Here is a 19,190-nt window from a genome sequence, read left to right on the forward strand (position 1 = left end):
TGTGATATTTGTAATCCTGAATCTTAACAGAAGAATGGAAACAACCCAACCTTGAAATTTTCTACGAATGCTGCTGTTGTATGTCTTCGGAAAATTCCTCTGAAAAATGGAAGGTATCATATAAATTCCGCCATTGCCTGTGCAGAAGCGAACCGCGCGTCACCCTTTTGTGGAATCAGAGTGTGTTGTGCGTAAAATATCTGCTGCAAAACTCAATATAACATTCCTTCCCCCACCCGAAAGCTTTCTAAAAAGTAATCGTTTACTCCTAAGAACGGGAATTAGCACGTGTATATGCGTGCTTTGGATGTTACATACACACATACATTTATTGTGCGGCAGGAAGCCGCACTGCGGGCATTGCAGTGTGGTTGCGCGAATTGATGGGACCAACTGGGTTACTGTTTCCGCATACAGCAAGGCAGCCTGCTTGTAGCGAGTGTAGTTAGAGCCAGATAAGAGTAGTTGACTGTTTGTTCAATTCTACTCAAAGAAAAAATACATGCTTTTCCTATCTAGTCGAAGTATAAAATACGTTTGTTTACTGCTTGCTAAGAGAGGGTCAAAACGACAGAAAGCACTGCGCAGTTGCGTAAGCGGCCGCGTTCGAAACGGCACGGTGGAAATAACGGTTAGAAACGAGGTAGAATCATCACGAATTACAGCGAGGAAGGGTGTCACTAAGGATCTTCCTTAGATTCTAGCCTGTGCTCCGCCGCACAGCTTCGAGCGTAGTCGCTTATGCGACGACTGCGTCAGGCTTCACTGTCGCTTTGACTCTACTACATGATATTTGAAAGATTCATCTCAAGAAGATTCGAGTCGTACCGCAGCACAGTTCCCATTTGCTGTAAACTGTTACACCGTTACACCTTATGTCATTGTTTTTGTCGAAAGCGATGTTGGACTGTGCGTTTCTTCTTTTGTAGAGTGGCCCGTCTTATCAGCGCACTCTAGCACCAAGGATGTAGGGAATCGTTCGATACAGGCGTTATCTACAGCATCATTCAAATACTACGTTCATTAAGAAATTCACTTCCACTTCAATGGAAGTAATATTGGCGCGCTCTCGAGTACATCGACGAACAACGGAGAGTCAAGGTGATCAAGAAATTCACACAAAATTTCTTCTATCTTTGAGATTTTTGTATGCGTGCATAATGACGAGACAGGTGTATTCAGGGTTTTCAGTCTACAGTACATAAGTGTATTCGTAGTTGTGTGCTCATTGTTCGGACATATTTCTGCTGTACTGTATAATTATATTGAGACTGATAATTGGTATTTCATTTACAGAAAATATATAGATTCGACACTATTTCCTCATTTTCCATAGTTGACCGAGCAACATTAGTGATCACTTCTAATTCGTGAAGGATAGATACCATACACCATACAGACTGATAATTGGTATATACAGGGGCAGGCACTTACCATTTGCGCGCCTCAAAATTATCAGGGATATGGGTGGCACCGAAAAATGAAGAAGTGATATTATATAGTCGGGTCAAAACGACATGAATCACGGTGCATTTGCGTACGCGCGCGAAACGCCGCGGTTTAGGCAGCAGTTGTAACCGAGTTGGGACCGTCACAAACTGCAGCGATGGGTGGTGCCAGAAAGGGTTCCGTTACGCTCCTAACAGCTACACTCCAACGCACCTCCTCGAGAGAAGCCGCATACGCAATTGCACCGTGTTTCATGTCGTTTTGACCCCATTATATTTTGTGTAGAAGGGATATTTTACTGAGGAGAACATGGCGCGATACGAACAAAGATTTGAGATGTCAAAAATCCTCATATTTGCCGCTTTACTGGTAAGAAAATATAACTTGGTACCGGTTCTTTAATGCCGCATTGCAGCGCACTGTGTTTTTGCATTATTGCGGGCGAATGATGTCAGTGGTCATGCATTTTGCCAGAATTACCCGCTTCAGTTATTTCATCGCTTAGTTTGTAGACGAGTTTCCTGTAGAAAGTGTAGACCAGCATATCGGAAAAAGGCACGATGTGGAAAGATTTGCTCATGCATTGTTTCTGTTCCATCACCAGCAAAGAACTCATTCTTTACACCTTTAATATTGGTTTCGCATTTGTACAATATTTGGGCCATGTCATGGAGATAAATTGTTAAAGGCTGGAACGTTTGAAGAAGCCAATCGCAATAAGTGTACTACGCTTCACTTTTTTCCGGTGCGGAGAATCGTAGGGGTTAGGGTCGGGAGGGTCCCTTGGTAACACCACTTATCGCCGTTGTGATGGTCCCACCGCGATCGCACCCGCTAGCTGCACCGCTTCGAACGCAGGCGCTTGCGCAAGGGTGCCGCTGAGATTCAGAGCTAACTTCAGATATTTGACGTCGGTTTCGTAAAATGACGTCAGACGCTGCGCTATAATTGTTGTGGTCAGCAGGGGTTGTTGTTGATATGCTCTCGCTCAGTGATCAATGTGTTAGCGACCGACACGCATCGATTGCATCTCCTCGATTGCTTTACGTTGCTTGTTTTTCTTTGCCGAGTTGTGTACAAAGTAGGACGGAGGTACCCATTTCGTACGTCTGTATCCACATTTACCCGTTTTTCGATTTGTTCCATCAGCTTCTGCCGTCATCTTTGCTATTTCTGGAAGACGCATGTGCAGCTTTTTACTGTTGAAAAGGTTTCAGTTCCCAACTAGGAATTTTTCTAATGAAGTCTGCGGGAATTCCTTCTTTTTAATTCATCGATTTCGTTCATCTCTTACTATCAACAAACTGTCGTTGTAACCAGACTTGTTGAAATAACCACTTATGATGTACACACGAAGCGTTCCCTTGCATTTCGGCAGAAATAGTTTAGTTCCCTGTTACAAACTTGTACTGGAACTGTTTTTATCGAAAAACTAGTACCAGCTTAAATGTCAGCAGTTCGACGTGCCCTGGGTTTTTGTAGAAATATTGACAATAGTATAGTATATACTATAGTAGGAACAAAACGACATAAAACAGGATCCAATTGTGTCAGCGGCTGGACTTAAGGCGGGAAGGTCGAGAAAAAGATTGGAATCGAAGCGGGCGAAGAATGGTGGAAGCTATGGTCCTCCCTCGCTCCTAACTGCTACGCTCAACCGCATCGCTTCGAGCGCAGCCGCTCACGCAACTGCACTTCGTGTCGTTTTGACCCACCTGTAACTATATTCGAGTCGAAAATTCAAGGCCTATGGTGTATTTTCACAATTAGGCTAAATCGTGCTGTTACTACTGTTGAAAGGTGTTAATATCGACTGGAAACGGTAGATCTTAGGCATAATTTAGCCAATCATTAGTGGTCTAAATGTCAAAATTTTTCTTTGGAATGTATGTTATTTCAATTCCCTTTTTCAAGAGAAGCTGTGTCCCTGATTTTTGTTATCTCGTGATGGATAGCATGGCACGAATGTAGGCACGAAAACAAGGCTCACTAATTGAATGTTGAGCCGATCATTCCTAGAAGAAAACAAGAGAAATGAGTACAAATGAAGATTGCATCTCTTAAACGTATGAGCACCAGTGGTGTGAAAGTAGACAAAGGCAGATGTGAATCAGGAATGTTCGCATCCAAACTCTCCATATTATATGTTTCTATGAACGCTTTTATATTCGTTCTGCTTCTTTTGTACGCTGTAACAATACGTAAATTGTAGATGCTGTCAACACTTGCAAAATCAGCCATCAGACCTTCACTGCCAAAAACTGTCAGGTACGAGCAGTTCTTCCTCTTCTTATAGCTTCACGTCGAGAATCGGCGCTGCCCGCCCCTTGATAAAACGATTTTAAAGCTTTCCGTTCGTGTGTACTCCTATTTTCGACCTTTTCAACAGAATTTTAGATTCGCTGCTGTAGCCAGCGCTGCCGCAAAGTCTGAAAGGAAGGATGCAAAAGCACCACCGGTGAGTATTATCCGTATACGAAAGTGCATAGTGAATTTATTTATGTCGCAAAACTCCTATTTTGCATAAATTTCCGTGCATTGGCAGCATTTGCGTGCATGTGACTGAACGTACAACAGTTCTCATTCTCTGTTCACTAGTAACTTTTGCAAATACTAGCACTCACCCCATTTTATGCACGACAATCGTCTATGCTTCGTCTGTTTCGTTGCAGGAGACAAATTCGTTCTGTATGAATCTGTTCCGTGGTCGTGCCGTGATCGATCAAGTATTCCCTTATCCATTGACGCTTGACGAAGATCATCGTGAAACACTACATCTGATTGTTGGTCCTGTGGAGAAATTCCTTGAAGAAGTTAACGACGTCGCGAAGTAAGCAAAGCTTTTGATGCGTTACGATTCCTGCTGTTTGGAAAAGTCGAGAGTCTCTTAACTTACTGGAAAATACTTCAAATGTATCAAATAGTTCTGTGCAGTTTAACTTCGGTGCAAAGTTGAACTAATTTAAATTTGCACTTCTGCAGTGTCCTTATTACTCGGAACCTTTTTTCATAGCCGTTCCGTAGTTATCTTTCAGTAATAGGGCACGTTGTACCGCCCTAGGTTTTTGCTTTTTTTCTGCTAGAATATTCTGTACTTTTTTGAAAGGGGTTCATCGGTTGAGTAAACAACAGAGTTTTGGTGTTGTATCCGTGCATCTTTAAAACATAGAAGTGGTTCAAACGAATGTTCGAAGATAGTGCCATGTGGAAAACTAGATATAGCTAAGCGTTCGTTGATCTTGAATATTTGCGAAAAGGAACGCATTTGACTGTTTGTACACGAATGTGCAGAACTACTTTATTTGTAGCACTTTGTTTGAGATGTGTTTTAGTTTTGTACATACTGCTAAGCATTTATTTGAATAGTATCTAACGAGTTGTAGCCGTATAGTTCAAAATACTCTCACATATGCAAAATGTTCTTCAAAAAATCTGAGACGATTATTGTCGCAACAATTTGAGGAACCGGAAACGTGAAATAGGAAACCTTGCCGTCGACGACGGTTTTGCTAGAAAAACCTAATCGAAATTCTAGTGGTGTCGGTAACTTCAGGTAGAAACCGCTCAAGATTTTTCTAGATGTTAACGTTCTTGTTTGCCTGTTGTACCGAATTCTTTTTCCTGAGATAACTACGACTGCCAGTAACCCTCATCGACTACTTGTGTTTCGCCTTTTCATTCTGAAAAAAAAAATCAAACTATTACTTCTTTATTTGTTGAGGCGTACAACTCAACGTTTGCAGAACAAAGCAAGGATTAATTAAACTGTAATGACATTTTTGTTGGGCAGGACAGTTAGGACAGTTTTCTTTTTTTCCTTGAATATTAACGCATTAAGAAGTTTTTACTCTTCGAATTGATCGTCGTTAGTGTTGTGTTTTAAAATCAAAAAAGATGTGGTTCATTTCACGTAGTTATGTCCCTTTCGTATGGCATTCCGGTCTCTGTTTGCAATAAAATTGTGCTTTGTCGCTTTTCAGTCCAAATGTTTCTTTTCTTTTTATAGAGTAAAACTGATCCGACGCATTTAATTCTTCTTGTTGGTTTCATCTATTGAGTTTTCTCGATAATTCCTAGACTTTGGGACTTAAGGTTCTTGGGTGATCCTCATCTCATAACGCAAATACAGTTTCCGCGCTTTCACTTCAAAATTTTAATATATCGAAAGGTTTATCGTGCCTTCAAATCATACTGCTGGATGACCCCATATTACATGTTCTCGGAAACCTCTTGCTCTCTCCCAAACTTTATTCAACAGAATTTTTTTTTGGATGTGTAATAGTTAAAAAAATACAGCAACCTGACCATTGTGAAATTCTTTTTCTCTCGCAAGGAGAAAACGTCTGCAAAAAAATTTTTCTTAAATGCTCATCTTCGGCGACTTTTCTTTATTCGAGGAGAGTAGTTCATTGTTGGTGTAGAATAATCATTTAATAGTAGCCATTTTTAACTAGAGGAAATTAGGTTGAAAATACATCCAAGGCCTGCAGGCCAACTTGACTTATCCTCTGGATAAATGCGATATACCGAACACATGAAAAGAAGTGTGAGTTAGATACACTGGTGTCCAGTAAAAATCTGTTCATATCAGATAATGTTGGATGGCTGGAAAAAAGAGTCCCCGATTCCGATTCCATCTTATATATCCTGATGAGGACAAGTATATTGAGTACGGGCCCAAGTGAAGCGCTGCTGCACTCCTTAGAGAGTATAACAACTGTTTAACTACTCTTAGCTACTTTTTTAGCGCAAATAATTACGAATAGTGGAGTTTACTGTAAGGTTAAGATAATCGTAAGCAATATATCGGCGCCAAATTTGTTCTGATATCATTTATTTTTCTTTTATTGTGGATCCATGTTCATCAGATGTGTTATCACCCCACTATCTGTCATGCTTTTTCAAAGAATAAGTGCATTTTGCTAGGGAAGAGGGCTCCTGTTGCCATTTTCCGTATTTCTGTCTTCGATCACTTCTAACAGGTAGTTTCTGTTGCATAGTCATGATTCAGCTGAATTTCTCAATCCGACGTATACGAAGTGAGAGTGGAATTCAACGCTAACTATATCCACAAAGTTTTTCTTATAAACGTAAACATAATGTGCTTTTACCCGACTCTAACTTATAACATAGTCTGAGATTTTTTAGAAGTTACTGTAAGGGGTATATGTGAAATAGTCAAATGGTAGTACAACTCGATTATTCGATGTTTGAAGACGAATCTCTAAGATATTCAGATCATAGCTGTTTCATATTGGTAAGCTGAAGTGCAGCATTTGAAAACAACATTTTCATGCTTTGCACTAATGCAATCAATTGTTCGTTATTACTGTTTCTGTTTTCGATTGAGCAGAGTTTGGTCTCGAAATACCGGTCCGGTTATATTAAGTACACCCAGAATTTTTCAATAATCCTCGTTATTCAGAATTCTAATTAATAGTATTGTTTTGTTATGAAGTGTGCCAGAAGATTGCTTATTTGTTTATATTTTGTTATGTTTTGTTTTTTCGTATGCTGTAGTTCACTTATTGAAGTGATCCCGGGATTTGTTCAGAAACGACGAGAAGATGGAAATTTCGAAAGACGTGCTGAAACAATTCGCCGAACTTGGCGCCTTAGGAGCGGTGGTGCCACCGGAATACGAGGGAGCTGGCATGAACAATAGTCAGTTGGCTAGACTGGCTGAAATTGTTGGCGCTCATGATCTTGGACTTGGTGTAGTGATGGGAGCGCATCAGGTGAGCTCACCACTTTTTTTTTTGGAGAGGATGCGAAAAGACAGGAAAAGGTTCTCAAGAATATGTTATTTGTTTCAGTCGATTGGATACAAAGGGATTTTGCTATATGGAACTGAAGCACAAAAGGAGAAATATTTGCCAGATTTAGCCACTGGGCGCAAATTTGCCGCCTTTTGCCTCACTGAGCCCAGCAGCGGTTCTGATGCTAATGTGAGTTGCATACTCTAAATGGATGCACCTTTTTTGTTTCATTCTGTGACCTTCCTGTTCTGAACGCCATTGCCATTTCTTATTCAATTTTCTATGAAAAAGTTTCATTCCAAAAAAAATGAAAATTCGATTCTTTCTTTACAGTGTAGCTTTCATGTAACGTTTCTTTGAATATTATTGCACGCGTCATTTTAAATCTATAGTTGTGTCAGAACTACATGAAACACGGTGCAGTTGCTGCGCTCGAAGCGATGAGGTGGAGACAGCGGTTGCAATCGAGGTGAAACATTCGCGAACTGCACCGATGAGAGGCGCTTGTGGGGGTCCCCCTCGACAACAACCGCTTCGATCCACCGCGAGCGCAGCGCTTATGCAACCGCATCTAACTTCATGTCATTTTGATCCCATTTTACACCAATTAGATTATCAAAGAATATTAGAGGTGGTTATTGACTGCGAGTTGGTTTTGATTTTTTTGTAGAAGAAATATCGAAAAGTATGTGAGCTGATTGTCAGTAATTATGGAAACATTTTCAAAGGGGTAAGGAGGAGGAAAAAGTAATGTCCAAATAGAAAAGTGCAGGTAAATTGTAAATGTAGATGTGAAAATGAAGCCTTCTTGTGAGTTCGTGAGAAACTTCTCATCAAGGTATTATCAAATGCTGTCAAGGTGTTTCTCTAATACTGAGGTAAAAGGCTGTCCTTGTCGAAGAGCGAAACTATGTACACCTTTAATTCAATGTGAAATTCCTAGTCGTTGAGCACTGTTTATGCACGTTAATTGTTCAGTCCATCCGCAGTCGCGCTGTGAAGAGTCCTGATGGAAAACATTACATTCTCAACGGCGGTAAAATCTGGATCAGTAATGGTGGATTTGCAGACATATTCACAGTATTTGCTCAGGCAAGTATTCTGTTAATTGGAGATATTTTTGTCGTGCTGGACCGAATAAAGAGTAGTTTGCTTTCAGACTCCCATAACGATGCCGGATGGTTCCACAAAAGACAAAGTGTCTGCTTTTATTGTGGAGCGCAGTTTTGGAGGGGTCACTAGCGGACCACAGGAGAAGAAAATGGGTATAAAGGGATCTAACACCACAGAAGTGCACTTCGACAACGTGAAAGTAAGCTGTCATTATTATTTTCGTTGAGAATTCATGTTACTTTTCTAGATGAATTGGATTTTCTACATCTTTCTTCATTAGCTTTTACATTACTTTACTTTCACATACATCTGAACGTATTTGTTTCTATATTTTCTTCTCAAAATTTTTATTTTGTTGAAGATTCCTGCGGAAAACCTTCTTGGAGTAGAAGGTGAAGGGTTCAAAGTAGCAATGAACATCCTAAACAATGGTCGTTTCTCAATTCCAGCAGCCTGTACTGGTGCGATGAAGTACTGCATTCAGAAAACGGTAGGTTTCTTGATTCTCTCGAAAATTCTAGATACATACTATCTTGCAATACTGTCTGATAATTCAGTTTTTCTATTGCTATAAAAGTTTTGTGTAAACAAATAAAAAAGAATTACGTGTTCTTTTATTTGTAAGGTTGATTTTATCTCAGGGCTTCCCGTGAATTTTTTTTCTTTTTTCTCTTTCTGAAATTTATGGGCCATTTTCGATAGCAGTTTCGTTTAGAAGAACGACGCCGTACTCATGCTAATTTAGTCAGCAGTAATTTTCATCGGAGAGATGAAATTGAATCATACAACAATGGAAAAAGCCATTGAGCACCTCTGAATTTCCGCGGCAGAACACGAATGCAGTATTTTGCGCAGACATTCAAATCTGAAATCGGCAATGACATTAGTGGGCGTTGTCCCTTGCGTTTGCATACATTTCTAGTGGAGTTACAACTGTGACGTAAAACAATTAGCCGTCTGGGGGTCACCTTATGAACTGCTGAGATACATATAGACAGAATAGTAATAATAGTTTACTGTTCTGGCCCCACGTACGGTAATCGTTTCCATGACAAAGATTCTTATTACTTCTATCTTCTTATTTAACGCTATTCTTACGCATTTAGTTTGATTTTGAGCAGCAGAATTTTATGAACATTTTTTGCTTAAGGTGGATCATATCACACAACGTGTTCAGTTCGGCCAAACTTTGCAAGAATTCTTCAATGTTCAGGTAAGCGCCGTAATCTTCTTCTATTTGGATGTTCTTCCTCTATTTTTGTCTTTTTTTTTTATTGTCGGAGTTTTTACTTATGAAGCAATAATAAATTAAGGAGAAACTTACGAATATGATTGCTCGTCATTATGCGACAGAATCGATTGTGTATCTTCTCTCATCGAATATGGATCGGGGAATTCAGGATTATCAGTTAGAGGCTGCTATTGGAAAGGTGGCTGCATCGGTATGTGATATTTGCGTTGATTAAATAAGAATGGGCCCAGCAAATAATCTAACAACATAGCTATCGAACCACCACTGAGGTGCAATTCAGGTCAGTGCTGAAAACAGACTAACAAAGTGTTTTTGGCGAAGGCGGGCCTTAGCGTTTCGCCTTTCTGACTAAAGCTCCCTTCCCTTCCCCCCCCCACCCCTTATCCCTGCTCCGGCCTTATGGGGATTCTCTGCGTTTTGGCATTTTTTGAGCTTAGATGGTTAGAAAGCCAAAACCACAACCCCTTTTCGCTATCACTTTCGGAGTGTGCATGTTTTCGTCCTAGTATCTCTTTTTTCAGGAAAATGCTTGGTGGGTTTGTGACGAGGCTATTCAACTCCACGGAGGCATGGGCTTCATGGCAGAGACTGGTTTGGAACGAGTGATGAGAGATCTTCGAATCTTCAGGTAGAAAATGAAGTCAGCTTTGCAAAATTTAAATGCAACCAAGTGTTTTTTTTTCTTTAGAATCTTCGAAGGTGCGAATGATGTGATGCGACTCTTTGTTGCCCTTACTGGTGCACAGCATGCCGGCAAACATCTGCAACAAGTCGCCAAAGAGATCAAATCCGGTGGAATTGGGACTCTATTTGGGCAGGTGGTAAAGAGAGCAACCGGGTTGGTGTAGTGGTTTTTGCGCTTGTGTTTTTATTAAGTGGGAGAAAATTAGTTTCAATAAGTTCAGCGGAAGTACGGGCGCAAACTTCGAATCAGTTGTGGATCCTGCACTCGTTGAATCGGCTAAAGAGCTGGACTCTTGCATCAAAGAATTTGGAAAGACCGTCGAGAACCTTCTGATCAAATACAAGAAAGGAATTATTGGTACGTCCTGTCTAAAATTCTCTTCTATTATCGATTTCTTTTCGGAGAAAGTGGTTTTTATCGGCTTCTATAGTATGCCAACACTTATTCAGAAACTAAGAAATTGCTGGTAAACTTATAAAATTTACTACATGACCTCTCTACGAATATTTGTGGAAGAATTATATTACTGACTCAACTTTATCGAGGTTTCCTTAAAATTCTTTGGTCGAATTTTTTGGTGACTCCCTTTGTTTTTTTATTGGCAAAGGTCCTTTTTTTAGTGGATATGGAGTGACGAAGTTGACAATGTGGCTGAGGTAAAGTGAGAACAGGAAATATGTGCTACTAAGTAAAGTTGAAGGATTTCAAAAAGTTTTCAGTCCACATTTGTAGGATTTACACCTCTGCCACGGATTTACTAGAAAATAGAGACAGATGTTGATTTTGAATGAAGATAACTCTGCGTTATCGCGCACGTAGGACTGTTCTGCGCCCTAGCCGTTCAATTTTTCGACAATAAATAATGTGTACTTACCGCTTTTTTGGGCATTATTACAATTATTGCATCGAACCGTATATACGTATGTATTTGTTTATTATAATAGTAATAATAATAATAATAATAATAATAATAATAATAATAATAATAATAATAGTAATAATAATAATAATAATAATAATAGTATATTTGACATGTTTTATATTGTACTTCTACGTCTGTGACTATTATACACATATCCTGAAATATCCTCCAACAGTTCTTTTTAAAAATTCCTATTTTTTAATTAATTGACTTGTAGACCGACAGTACGAGCTAATTCGTGTTGCCGATGCTGCTATCGACATATACAGCATGATCGCTACGCTTTCCAGGTGAGTGGTGGCGATTTAATCGATCTTTTTCCGTTATTTACACAAAAATTTAGATGCACGAATTCTTGCAAGAAGAATGCAGCCAGCGCCGCACATGAGAAAGAAATTGCAACCTTCTTCTGTAGTGTGGTAAGTAAAAAAAATGATCGATTGATCGTTGTTGAATTATTTCGAACAAACTTATCTACTGTTCAGGCATCACGTCGTACCATGAGGAATCTTAAAGAAGCTGCTGGTTCGAATGAAAATGATATCAAACTTGTTGCTTCTATTGCGAAAACAGTATGCAAAAACGGTGGCATGACACAACAGCATCCCGTAGATGTTTGATCTACCGATCGATCAATAGTTTGGCCTTTTGAGAGTGTTTTGTCGCGGTCAATGTATGTATTAAATACTTTTGTATAGATAATATTAGTTGTGCATGTTTAATATTGCCATGTTTTAGTCATTTTCAAGATGGTCGCGTGCCTGACATTATCAATCGATAGTTGTTATTTATTGTTTATTGATTTTGCTACGTTAGTTATCTTCTCTGATAATTCTGTACGATGTCGGGTGTCCTTGAGAGATAAAGAATATTTTTTAAAATTAATTTCTAATTTATATGGTTTCAGCGCGATAATAGTGAGGGAATTGGATACTGAACAGTTATTTGCAGATTCTGCGTTGTTTTCAAACGTCCAAGAGTTTTTTGCCGCTAATCTTCCCCTACGATTCGATAACGGTTTCTATCCGAACACTGGTATGGAACAGGGATATAATTAAATCAATTGATTAGCTGATTTTGACGTTTTAGATCAACATGATATGATTAGCATCTCTCTAGCTTTGATCTTGTGAGGAACCCTTGAAAGTTCTTGTTTTGATAATTGTAAGGATGTTTAAACGATCAACTATGTCGTTTGCATTACTAAGAACCTAGCAATGCTTGGTAGATTGGATGTAGTTTCAAATTCAATTTTAGTTTGAATAAAAAAAGACCGGCTTGATATGATACGTGTTTTGTTCAGCTCTAACTGTCTATGTAATGTTCGTTATGGATTTTTATTATTTGTTTTGTGGATCTTATTTCTTCTATTGATATGGTTTTATTGATTATTATTATTTGTTTTGTTTTTTTTTGTTAAAGCGAACTCGTTTTTTTTTTTTTTTTTTTTTTTGAAAGAAGTGATTGTTACAGAAGATAACCGTGTTCAAGGAGAGCAGCTTAAGAGAAGCATTTACAAAAAAAAGACACCTAGATTTTCACGAGTTCTTAATTAGTTTGGATATAGGTAAATGCGAGAAACAGTAAGGTCAAAACGACGTGAAGCACGGTGCAGTTGCGTAAGCGGTTGCGCTCGAAGCGGTGAGGATAGCGGTTGGAATCGAGATGAGAACGTCGCGAACTGCAGAAATGAACGATGGTAACAAGGGTCCTCACTCGATCCCATCCGCTACGCTCCACTGCGCCACTTCGCGGCAACCGCTTGTTCAGTTGCACCATGCTTCATTTCTGTTAGTACGATGATGAGAATTCAGTACGATGCTGAGAACTCTTAAACTGTGAATTAATTTGACCTGTTTTTGCCTGCGATTATTGATTATATCCTAAAGGATATAATTTTTGGCATATCAGTCCACTTGGGATGTGCCAATGCGTTTTATTGCAATTTGTAATCGTTGAGGTTTTGGAACACGTTGCTAACCTATACAATGACTTACCGGGGCCAACCGACCATCAAGTCAGTGTTTTTATTTTCCCAGACAAGTCTGCCACCAATTTATCGACCCCGAAGGGTTGGAGGGCTTGGTTTGCACCAGAGTGTTTCCGAACCATCGACCGTCTGGCTACAATGGACCTGTAACCAACTGCGCCGCCCCCGCCTAACGGTCCAAGTCATAATAAATGAATCGAAGGTATAAAGAATTGAATAGTTTGAACTGAACAGTACTCTACTCTTTACACAGTATCATCACGTGAATTCTCTCTTTTGCCCTGAGGAGCATCATCGATCCCAACTGGATGTGTAACTCCTCTCTATCTCCTCCCGTGTAGCGTGTAGTAATTTGTAAGATTTTCGCGTGAATTCGTCATTTTCGTGCAGACGTGAAAATTTAGCTAAACATGGTTTCAACTGGATTTTTGGTTTTCTCTCTTATGGATTGCATGCAGACAGGAAATATGACGGAAGGGAACACAAGAGGAAGTTAGTGAAGTATTCCACCAACACGGAAAGACGTGGGGGTATAGCTCAGGGGTAGAGCGCTCGCTTTGCATGCGAGAAGTCTGGGGTTCGATTCCCCATACCTCCAAATTGTTTTGATTTCGCTTATATAGGACAATAGCGTTCTGGTTCGACTTATAATCCACATTTGCTGAAGTATTCTTGGATTTTTTTCTACTGATTGCTTTGATTTCTTCCATGCATCGACAAATGCGACAGCGTCGAAACGCTAGCTGTTAGTGAAGATCAGTAACAGTCTTGCTCATGGAAATCAGGAAAGGATACGAATTCAACATGCCAGGATTCAAGGACAGCCAAACATGAGCAATTGGTCACATTATTATTGTGCACTATCTTCAACGGTTGAATTTCTTTTTAGATTATTTTTTATTGGAATTTTTATATATTGAGCATTATTCTACAGTGCGTGAATTCTACTTGCTACTTACAAATAACTGTGCACGAATTGATTGCGACTCCTATTTTCTGATCTCTACAAACATCAAACATTGTAAAGAGTAAAACGAACTTTCAATTATAAAATAATTGTTTTTAAGCGAAACTACCCGAATTAGCGGACGAATTCTGGATTTTTCCTTAGTCCCTCTGAGTAAGGCGTTGTATCCTCGTCCAGAATTCGATCATACGTGCTCGTCCTCTTTCAACTTGTTTTAGTTCTCAACTAGAAACAGCTGGAAGGGAATCGCTTTTATGGTTTATGGCATTCGTTGCAGTGAGTGGATTTCAAAATTCTGGAAAAGGAAGTTTCTTTCGGTTTTTTTTTTTTTGGAAATTTTCCGAATGCGGAGTTGATCGAAGGTTTCATCACTACCTTGCTCGAAATCGATTATTTCAGTTCATATCGAGTTTCAGTCCAGTTCTTGTTGGCGTTCATTTTCTTGCTCATTTTTGATTTTTAATCGATGCGTATCGATTATTTTCAGTTCATGTTTGTGTTTATTTTGGAGGGATGCCTTTTCGTAACCTACGGTTTCGATCTACAGCCACTTATCGAAAGAGTTGCTGATCACAGGCGCGTTGGGACTACACCGTAGTATGGTTAATTGATAAGATGCCGGCCGATGTCATTGCGTTCAAATCGACTGACGTCCACAAATAAATCTTATGCTGATGTGTACTTTCTTTTTCCATGTTTTTTTTTAGTAAAGAAGAAAAATATGTCTTTATTTACGTACAATGTTACCTCTAAACACATTGGAATCGTTACTTTTTGTTTTGTTATCATTTCATTTTGTATTTACTTGATAATTATGGAATAGAAATAATGAATGATGACTTTGTAGTGATAAAGTAATCATTCAACCATCGATTATCAAACAGTACCCATCTCGAACACTTTTTCTTCCGTTGGTTGCTGTATTGCGGCCACTGTGCAAGGCTACTAGGCGCTCCTAGTGGCGTTCCGCTATCTTGTTATCGATCAATAGCATGGAAAGCGTGCGGCAACGGTCTTAGAGCGACAAACGGTGCAGAAACGGTAACAGAAGCTGAACTTGTGTTTGTATCTAGAACCAGCATACCACATTACTGATGATACTGGGGTCTCTTCTGGGTAAATATAGAGTTCAGAGTGTAGATTACGAGCATGACGATGGCTTACCACAAATCCCCCTAACCGTCCTGAAAAACGGCGGGGGAAATGTTTGCTCCTACGAGGTACGTGAAAACGCACCACGTCCATCCACAAGCGGTCGAAAATCAATTAGGTCTCCTCGGCAGCTTATTTAATTAAAACCAATAACTAGGTTGCGGATGGACCAGGAGCGTGTATAAGGACGGCGCGGTCTGACGTATTCCTGTAGGACTTAATGCGGTTCCCACGACATTTTTCAGGACGATTAGGGGGAATTCGAATGGGACCACACTCGTACCTGTAATCTACAATCCGAACTCTATGTTGTCCTAGAGAACACGACATCGACAATTCCAAGATGTGTTGCCTCTGATTCATTCACATGATAGTGACGTTAAAGCTGCGAGCAGAACAGAAGCGATAGTGGAAATGGTATTTTATATCATTTTCGATGTGGGGATATTATCGAGGCCGTGGCATATTTTATCGATCGACAGTCACAATGAGTGGAACTTGGATATTATTCATTGATCCGAATGCGCTCTAATTGAGTCGTGGAGTAAAAACCTAGGTGAATATTAGCTGACTGTAGCCCCTGGGAGAAAGTAATGTTGTAGGATCTGAATGTAAAAAATACTTTTTTTGGTCAAATCATAGTATTGAGTAGTAAAAACATGTATAATATGAAATCTTTTGTAGTTCTTCATGAATAGGAAGAATAGAACTGGAAACTTGCCTGCTCATATGACTTTCCTTAAAGAAGCTTAAGATTTATTTTCGAATAAAATATGGGGATCAGAGCATACATATAGTAGGGTCAAAGGGAAATTTAGCACGGTGCAGTTGCGTAAGCGGCTGCGCTCGAAGAAGTGCGGTGGAGCGTGGCGGTTAGGATCCAGTGGGGACCCATGCATGCACCTCTCATCGATTCAGCTCGCGATAATCCCACCTCGATTCCATCCGCAACCTCGAACGCGTCGTTTGGAAATAATTTCCCCTTGTTTTCTGTTTTTTCATCAAAACTCTTCTGATGGCATCGGTTATAGAAATGGATCCAGCAGCAGCCAAAGCTCACATTCCTCCTCCTCACTATTTTGAGTACACTACCAGAGATGCCATCATCTACGCTCTTGGAGGTAAGCACCGTTTTGCCGTTGTTCTTTAATTTGTGGCGAGTTTTGCAGCTTACTAATTTATCCCACTGTAAAGCTTTTTTTCAATAAAAAAGTTGTTGAATCTCAGGATGCAGAAAATTGTTTCTCCGAGTCCATGGACTTATTTAGACCTTTTTGAAAAATCTTCAAATTTATTCAGATATTTGTAGCCAACCAATAATTTCTCGGATATGACTGGAATCAAGATGAACGACAAATTTAAGACAATTTCAGTTGGTGCTCATGCTAAATCTGATCTACGATATGTCTATGAAATGGCCGAAGATTTCCTTCCGTTACCGACTTTTGTTGTAGCACCCGGCCTAACAGCTGGGAATATTATGGATTGGCCAGGTTTGGAGATTCTTATCGATTTATGAATTTACGAACGCTAATGGCAATTACAAAACTACAAAACTATCGTGTGAACATACTATTCACAAGAGAATTAAGAGAATTGTTTTCTAATCACTTTCATCTAATTTAAACTTGAGTCGAAAAAAATCATTTTCTTTCTTTTTTCCACGACGCCAATAAGGAACGCAATGGATACGGTCAAAACAACGTGGAGCACGGTGCAACGCCGTAACCGACCACCCTCAAAGTAACGGAGATTGAGCCAGCGATTGCTGGATGCTGAAGTCAAACAGCAGAGTTGAGCAAAGGTTCCACTTCGACCGCAGCTGTTTCCTCCGTCGCACCGCTTCGAGCGCAGCCGCTTACGCAATTGCACCGTGTTCCAAGTCGATTTGACCCGATTACGTTTGTGGCAAATAGCTCTGTGCCAAAATATGTACTGGAACCTCTACACGCGGTGGGAGTTGTGACTTCCGAAGAAGTTGTGATTCGCTTTGTAATTGTAATTTGCTTTGTAATTTAATGTTATCGTTCATAGTTAACTCCCTCTGTCTTTCCGCCACCAGATTCCTATATGCCTTTCAATAGAACTCTAGTTATTTCTTGAAATTTCTCTTTGCTTTTCAAGAGAACTTTAGTTACTTCTTAGACTTTCAGGAATTGAATTCGATCTAACCAGAATTTTACATGGTGAGCAGTACATTGAAGTGTATGGACCCCTGCCGTCAGAGTCAAAACTTCGATCTGAAGCTCGAGTGGTTGATGTTCTGGACAAAGGATCTGGAGCACTAATATTAACAGAAGGTGATTAGTTAACTAATTAATTAATAAGTTGTCATTTTTATATTTAGCAGTACGAAATCGTTGCTACGCAATGCGATTATGATTCGCTCTAAGTAGTGGGATTCTAGAAGATAGAATACTTGTAAGAACGAGAATGGCATGAGGAAACATATGTGTCAGCGAGCTCATTCAAAATCTTAAAAATTCTATAGGTCATATATGAAAATATCAGGGGGCGAAAATCACAGTAACGATTTTTTCATTTCACTATTCATTGGACTACTATCACTAATCACTTTCCTTACTTCCTTATTTACTCCGATTTGGTTTTGAGGAATTCTTTAAAAGAGTTTTCAAATGTCTTGATAATGAAGACTATAAATATCAATTAAAAAAAAGCTTTTATCCTATAGATTCTTTTCTGAAGAGTCAGTACAGTTAAAGGCGTCACCCCACGAATCTGACGTGATATGGATTTCCGATGGTCAAAGACTATACGGGATTGTAGATTGCAGAGACGAGTGGGATCCTGCTCATTCCCTCCGAATTGCCGTAAAAAACTCGGAAGATGCGGCCTCGAGCGTTCCGGGGCTCTTTTTTCTACAACGAGTCCTATTGGAGCGCGCCACCCTTGTGCAAGCGTCGCATTTTCCGGGCCATTTTTTACGGCAACTGGGAAGAAATGGACGGGATCAACCTTTTCTCCACAATCTACGACCTCGTATAGTTATAACCCACCTGAAATCCGCACCACCCCAGATTCATGGTGTGATGCCTTTAAAAGCGAAAAAATTAATGTAGCCATGCGAGAAGTTTTTCGCATTCGAGACCAGCGCCTTGAATCATTTTTTAAACACGCATCTGCAATTTTTTTTCCGAGTTTGTAGCCACGAGAACTGAAGTATCATAGTTTTTTTTAAAGATTTTGAAGAGCATGAAGAAATAAAACAAAATAAAAAGAGCTCAGCGAACCAGTGTCATTCTAGCAAAAAAGGGAATACACAGTGAATTGCTACAGGATGCTTATTTTCAACGTGACGCGGTCGTAAGCATTTGATTTTCCTCAAAGTTCCGCAGATAAATATTTAAAAGTTCAAATTAACTTTGTTAGTGACTTCTTCATATGATCCATTAAAAAAAGCTTACAGTACCTCGGATACCGTAAAATGTCGAACCATGTGAATATATGTAGTTAAAGCAGCATCTATGGAACCGTTCAATCGTCGAATTTCATGAAAGTAAGATTAAAATACGGCAGCAATCGAAGAATCGTACTTTTTATGTTCTTATTTGTATTTTCCTATTTTCTACCTTGGCTAAATTCAATATCGGATCCAAAGTAGTCACAGAAACATCAAAAGATGTAGAACCTGGCGGAAGACACGACGTTTGTTAGCATCGGCGTGTACTATGGTGGTACTTTTGTACGATCTACCTTCTCCCTTCCAAATTGCATGATCATGGTAGACCATGCAACACTACTGGAGAGGACACGCCGGTGGAAATTCGAACCGGCGTCCGCCGGCTGGCGATAACAGCCGTCACTGACGCTGCGCCAGCAATCCCACGGACGAACACGTGGTACATCTAGTAGTCTAAGCTGTACAGCGTGCCACCAGGCG

At 39.8% G+C, this 19,190-nt stretch overlaps 1 protein-coding gene across 4 annotated transcripts in view; it reads left to right on the plus strand.

Moving 5' to 3' along the window:
* Positions 1-19,190, plus strand: part of RB195_017359 (uncharacterized protein) — a gene marked incomplete at both ends in the record, with an annotated part of 28,101 nt that overhangs the window by 5,524 nt on the left and 3,387 nt on the right. The window contains 20 exons of one of the 4 annotated variants that reach the window (XM_064184325.1): positions 3,662-3,717; positions 3,847-3,907; positions 4,122-4,279; positions 7,004-7,187; positions 7,266-7,397; positions 8,187-8,300; positions 8,368-8,520; positions 8,683-8,811; positions 9,472-9,534; positions 9,635-9,763; positions 10,095-10,201; positions 10,262-10,411; positions 10,479-10,615; positions 11,398-11,470; positions 11,524-11,599; positions 11,666-11,752; positions 11,834-11,853; positions 11,919-11,960; positions 12,088-12,215; positions 12,270-12,313. In XM_064184325.1, the coding sequence (XP_064040205.1) occupies positions 3,662-3,717; positions 3,847-3,907; positions 4,122-4,279; positions 7,004-7,187; positions 7,266-7,397; positions 8,187-8,300; positions 8,368-8,520; positions 8,683-8,811; positions 9,472-9,534; positions 9,635-9,763; positions 10,095-10,201; positions 10,262-10,411; positions 10,479-10,615; positions 11,398-11,470; positions 11,524-11,599; positions 11,666-11,752; positions 11,834-11,853; positions 11,919-11,960; positions 12,088-12,215; positions 12,270-12,313 (2,043 nt within the window). Of the gene's footprint in view, positions 1-3,661; positions 3,718-3,846; positions 3,908-4,121; positions 4,280-7,003; positions 7,188-7,265; positions 7,398-8,186; positions 8,301-8,367; positions 8,521-8,682; positions 8,812-9,471; positions 9,535-9,634; positions 9,764-10,094; positions 10,202-10,261; positions 10,412-10,478; positions 10,616-11,397; positions 11,471-11,523; positions 11,600-11,665; positions 11,801-11,833; positions 11,854-11,918; positions 11,992-12,087; positions 12,216-12,269; positions 12,314-16,304; positions 16,411-16,662; positions 16,783-17,442; positions 17,590-19,190 lie in introns of those variants that run through there. The other 3 variants (XM_064184323.1, XM_064184324.1, XM_064184326.1) reach the window with 3 other exon arrangements.

This window comes from Necator americanus, chromosome II (assembly GCF_031761385.1).
Source record: "Necator americanus strain Aroian chromosome II, whole genome shotgun sequence".
NCBI classification, from domain to species: Eukaryota; Metazoa; Nematoda; class Chromadorea; order Rhabditida; family Ancylostomatidae; genus Necator; species Necator americanus.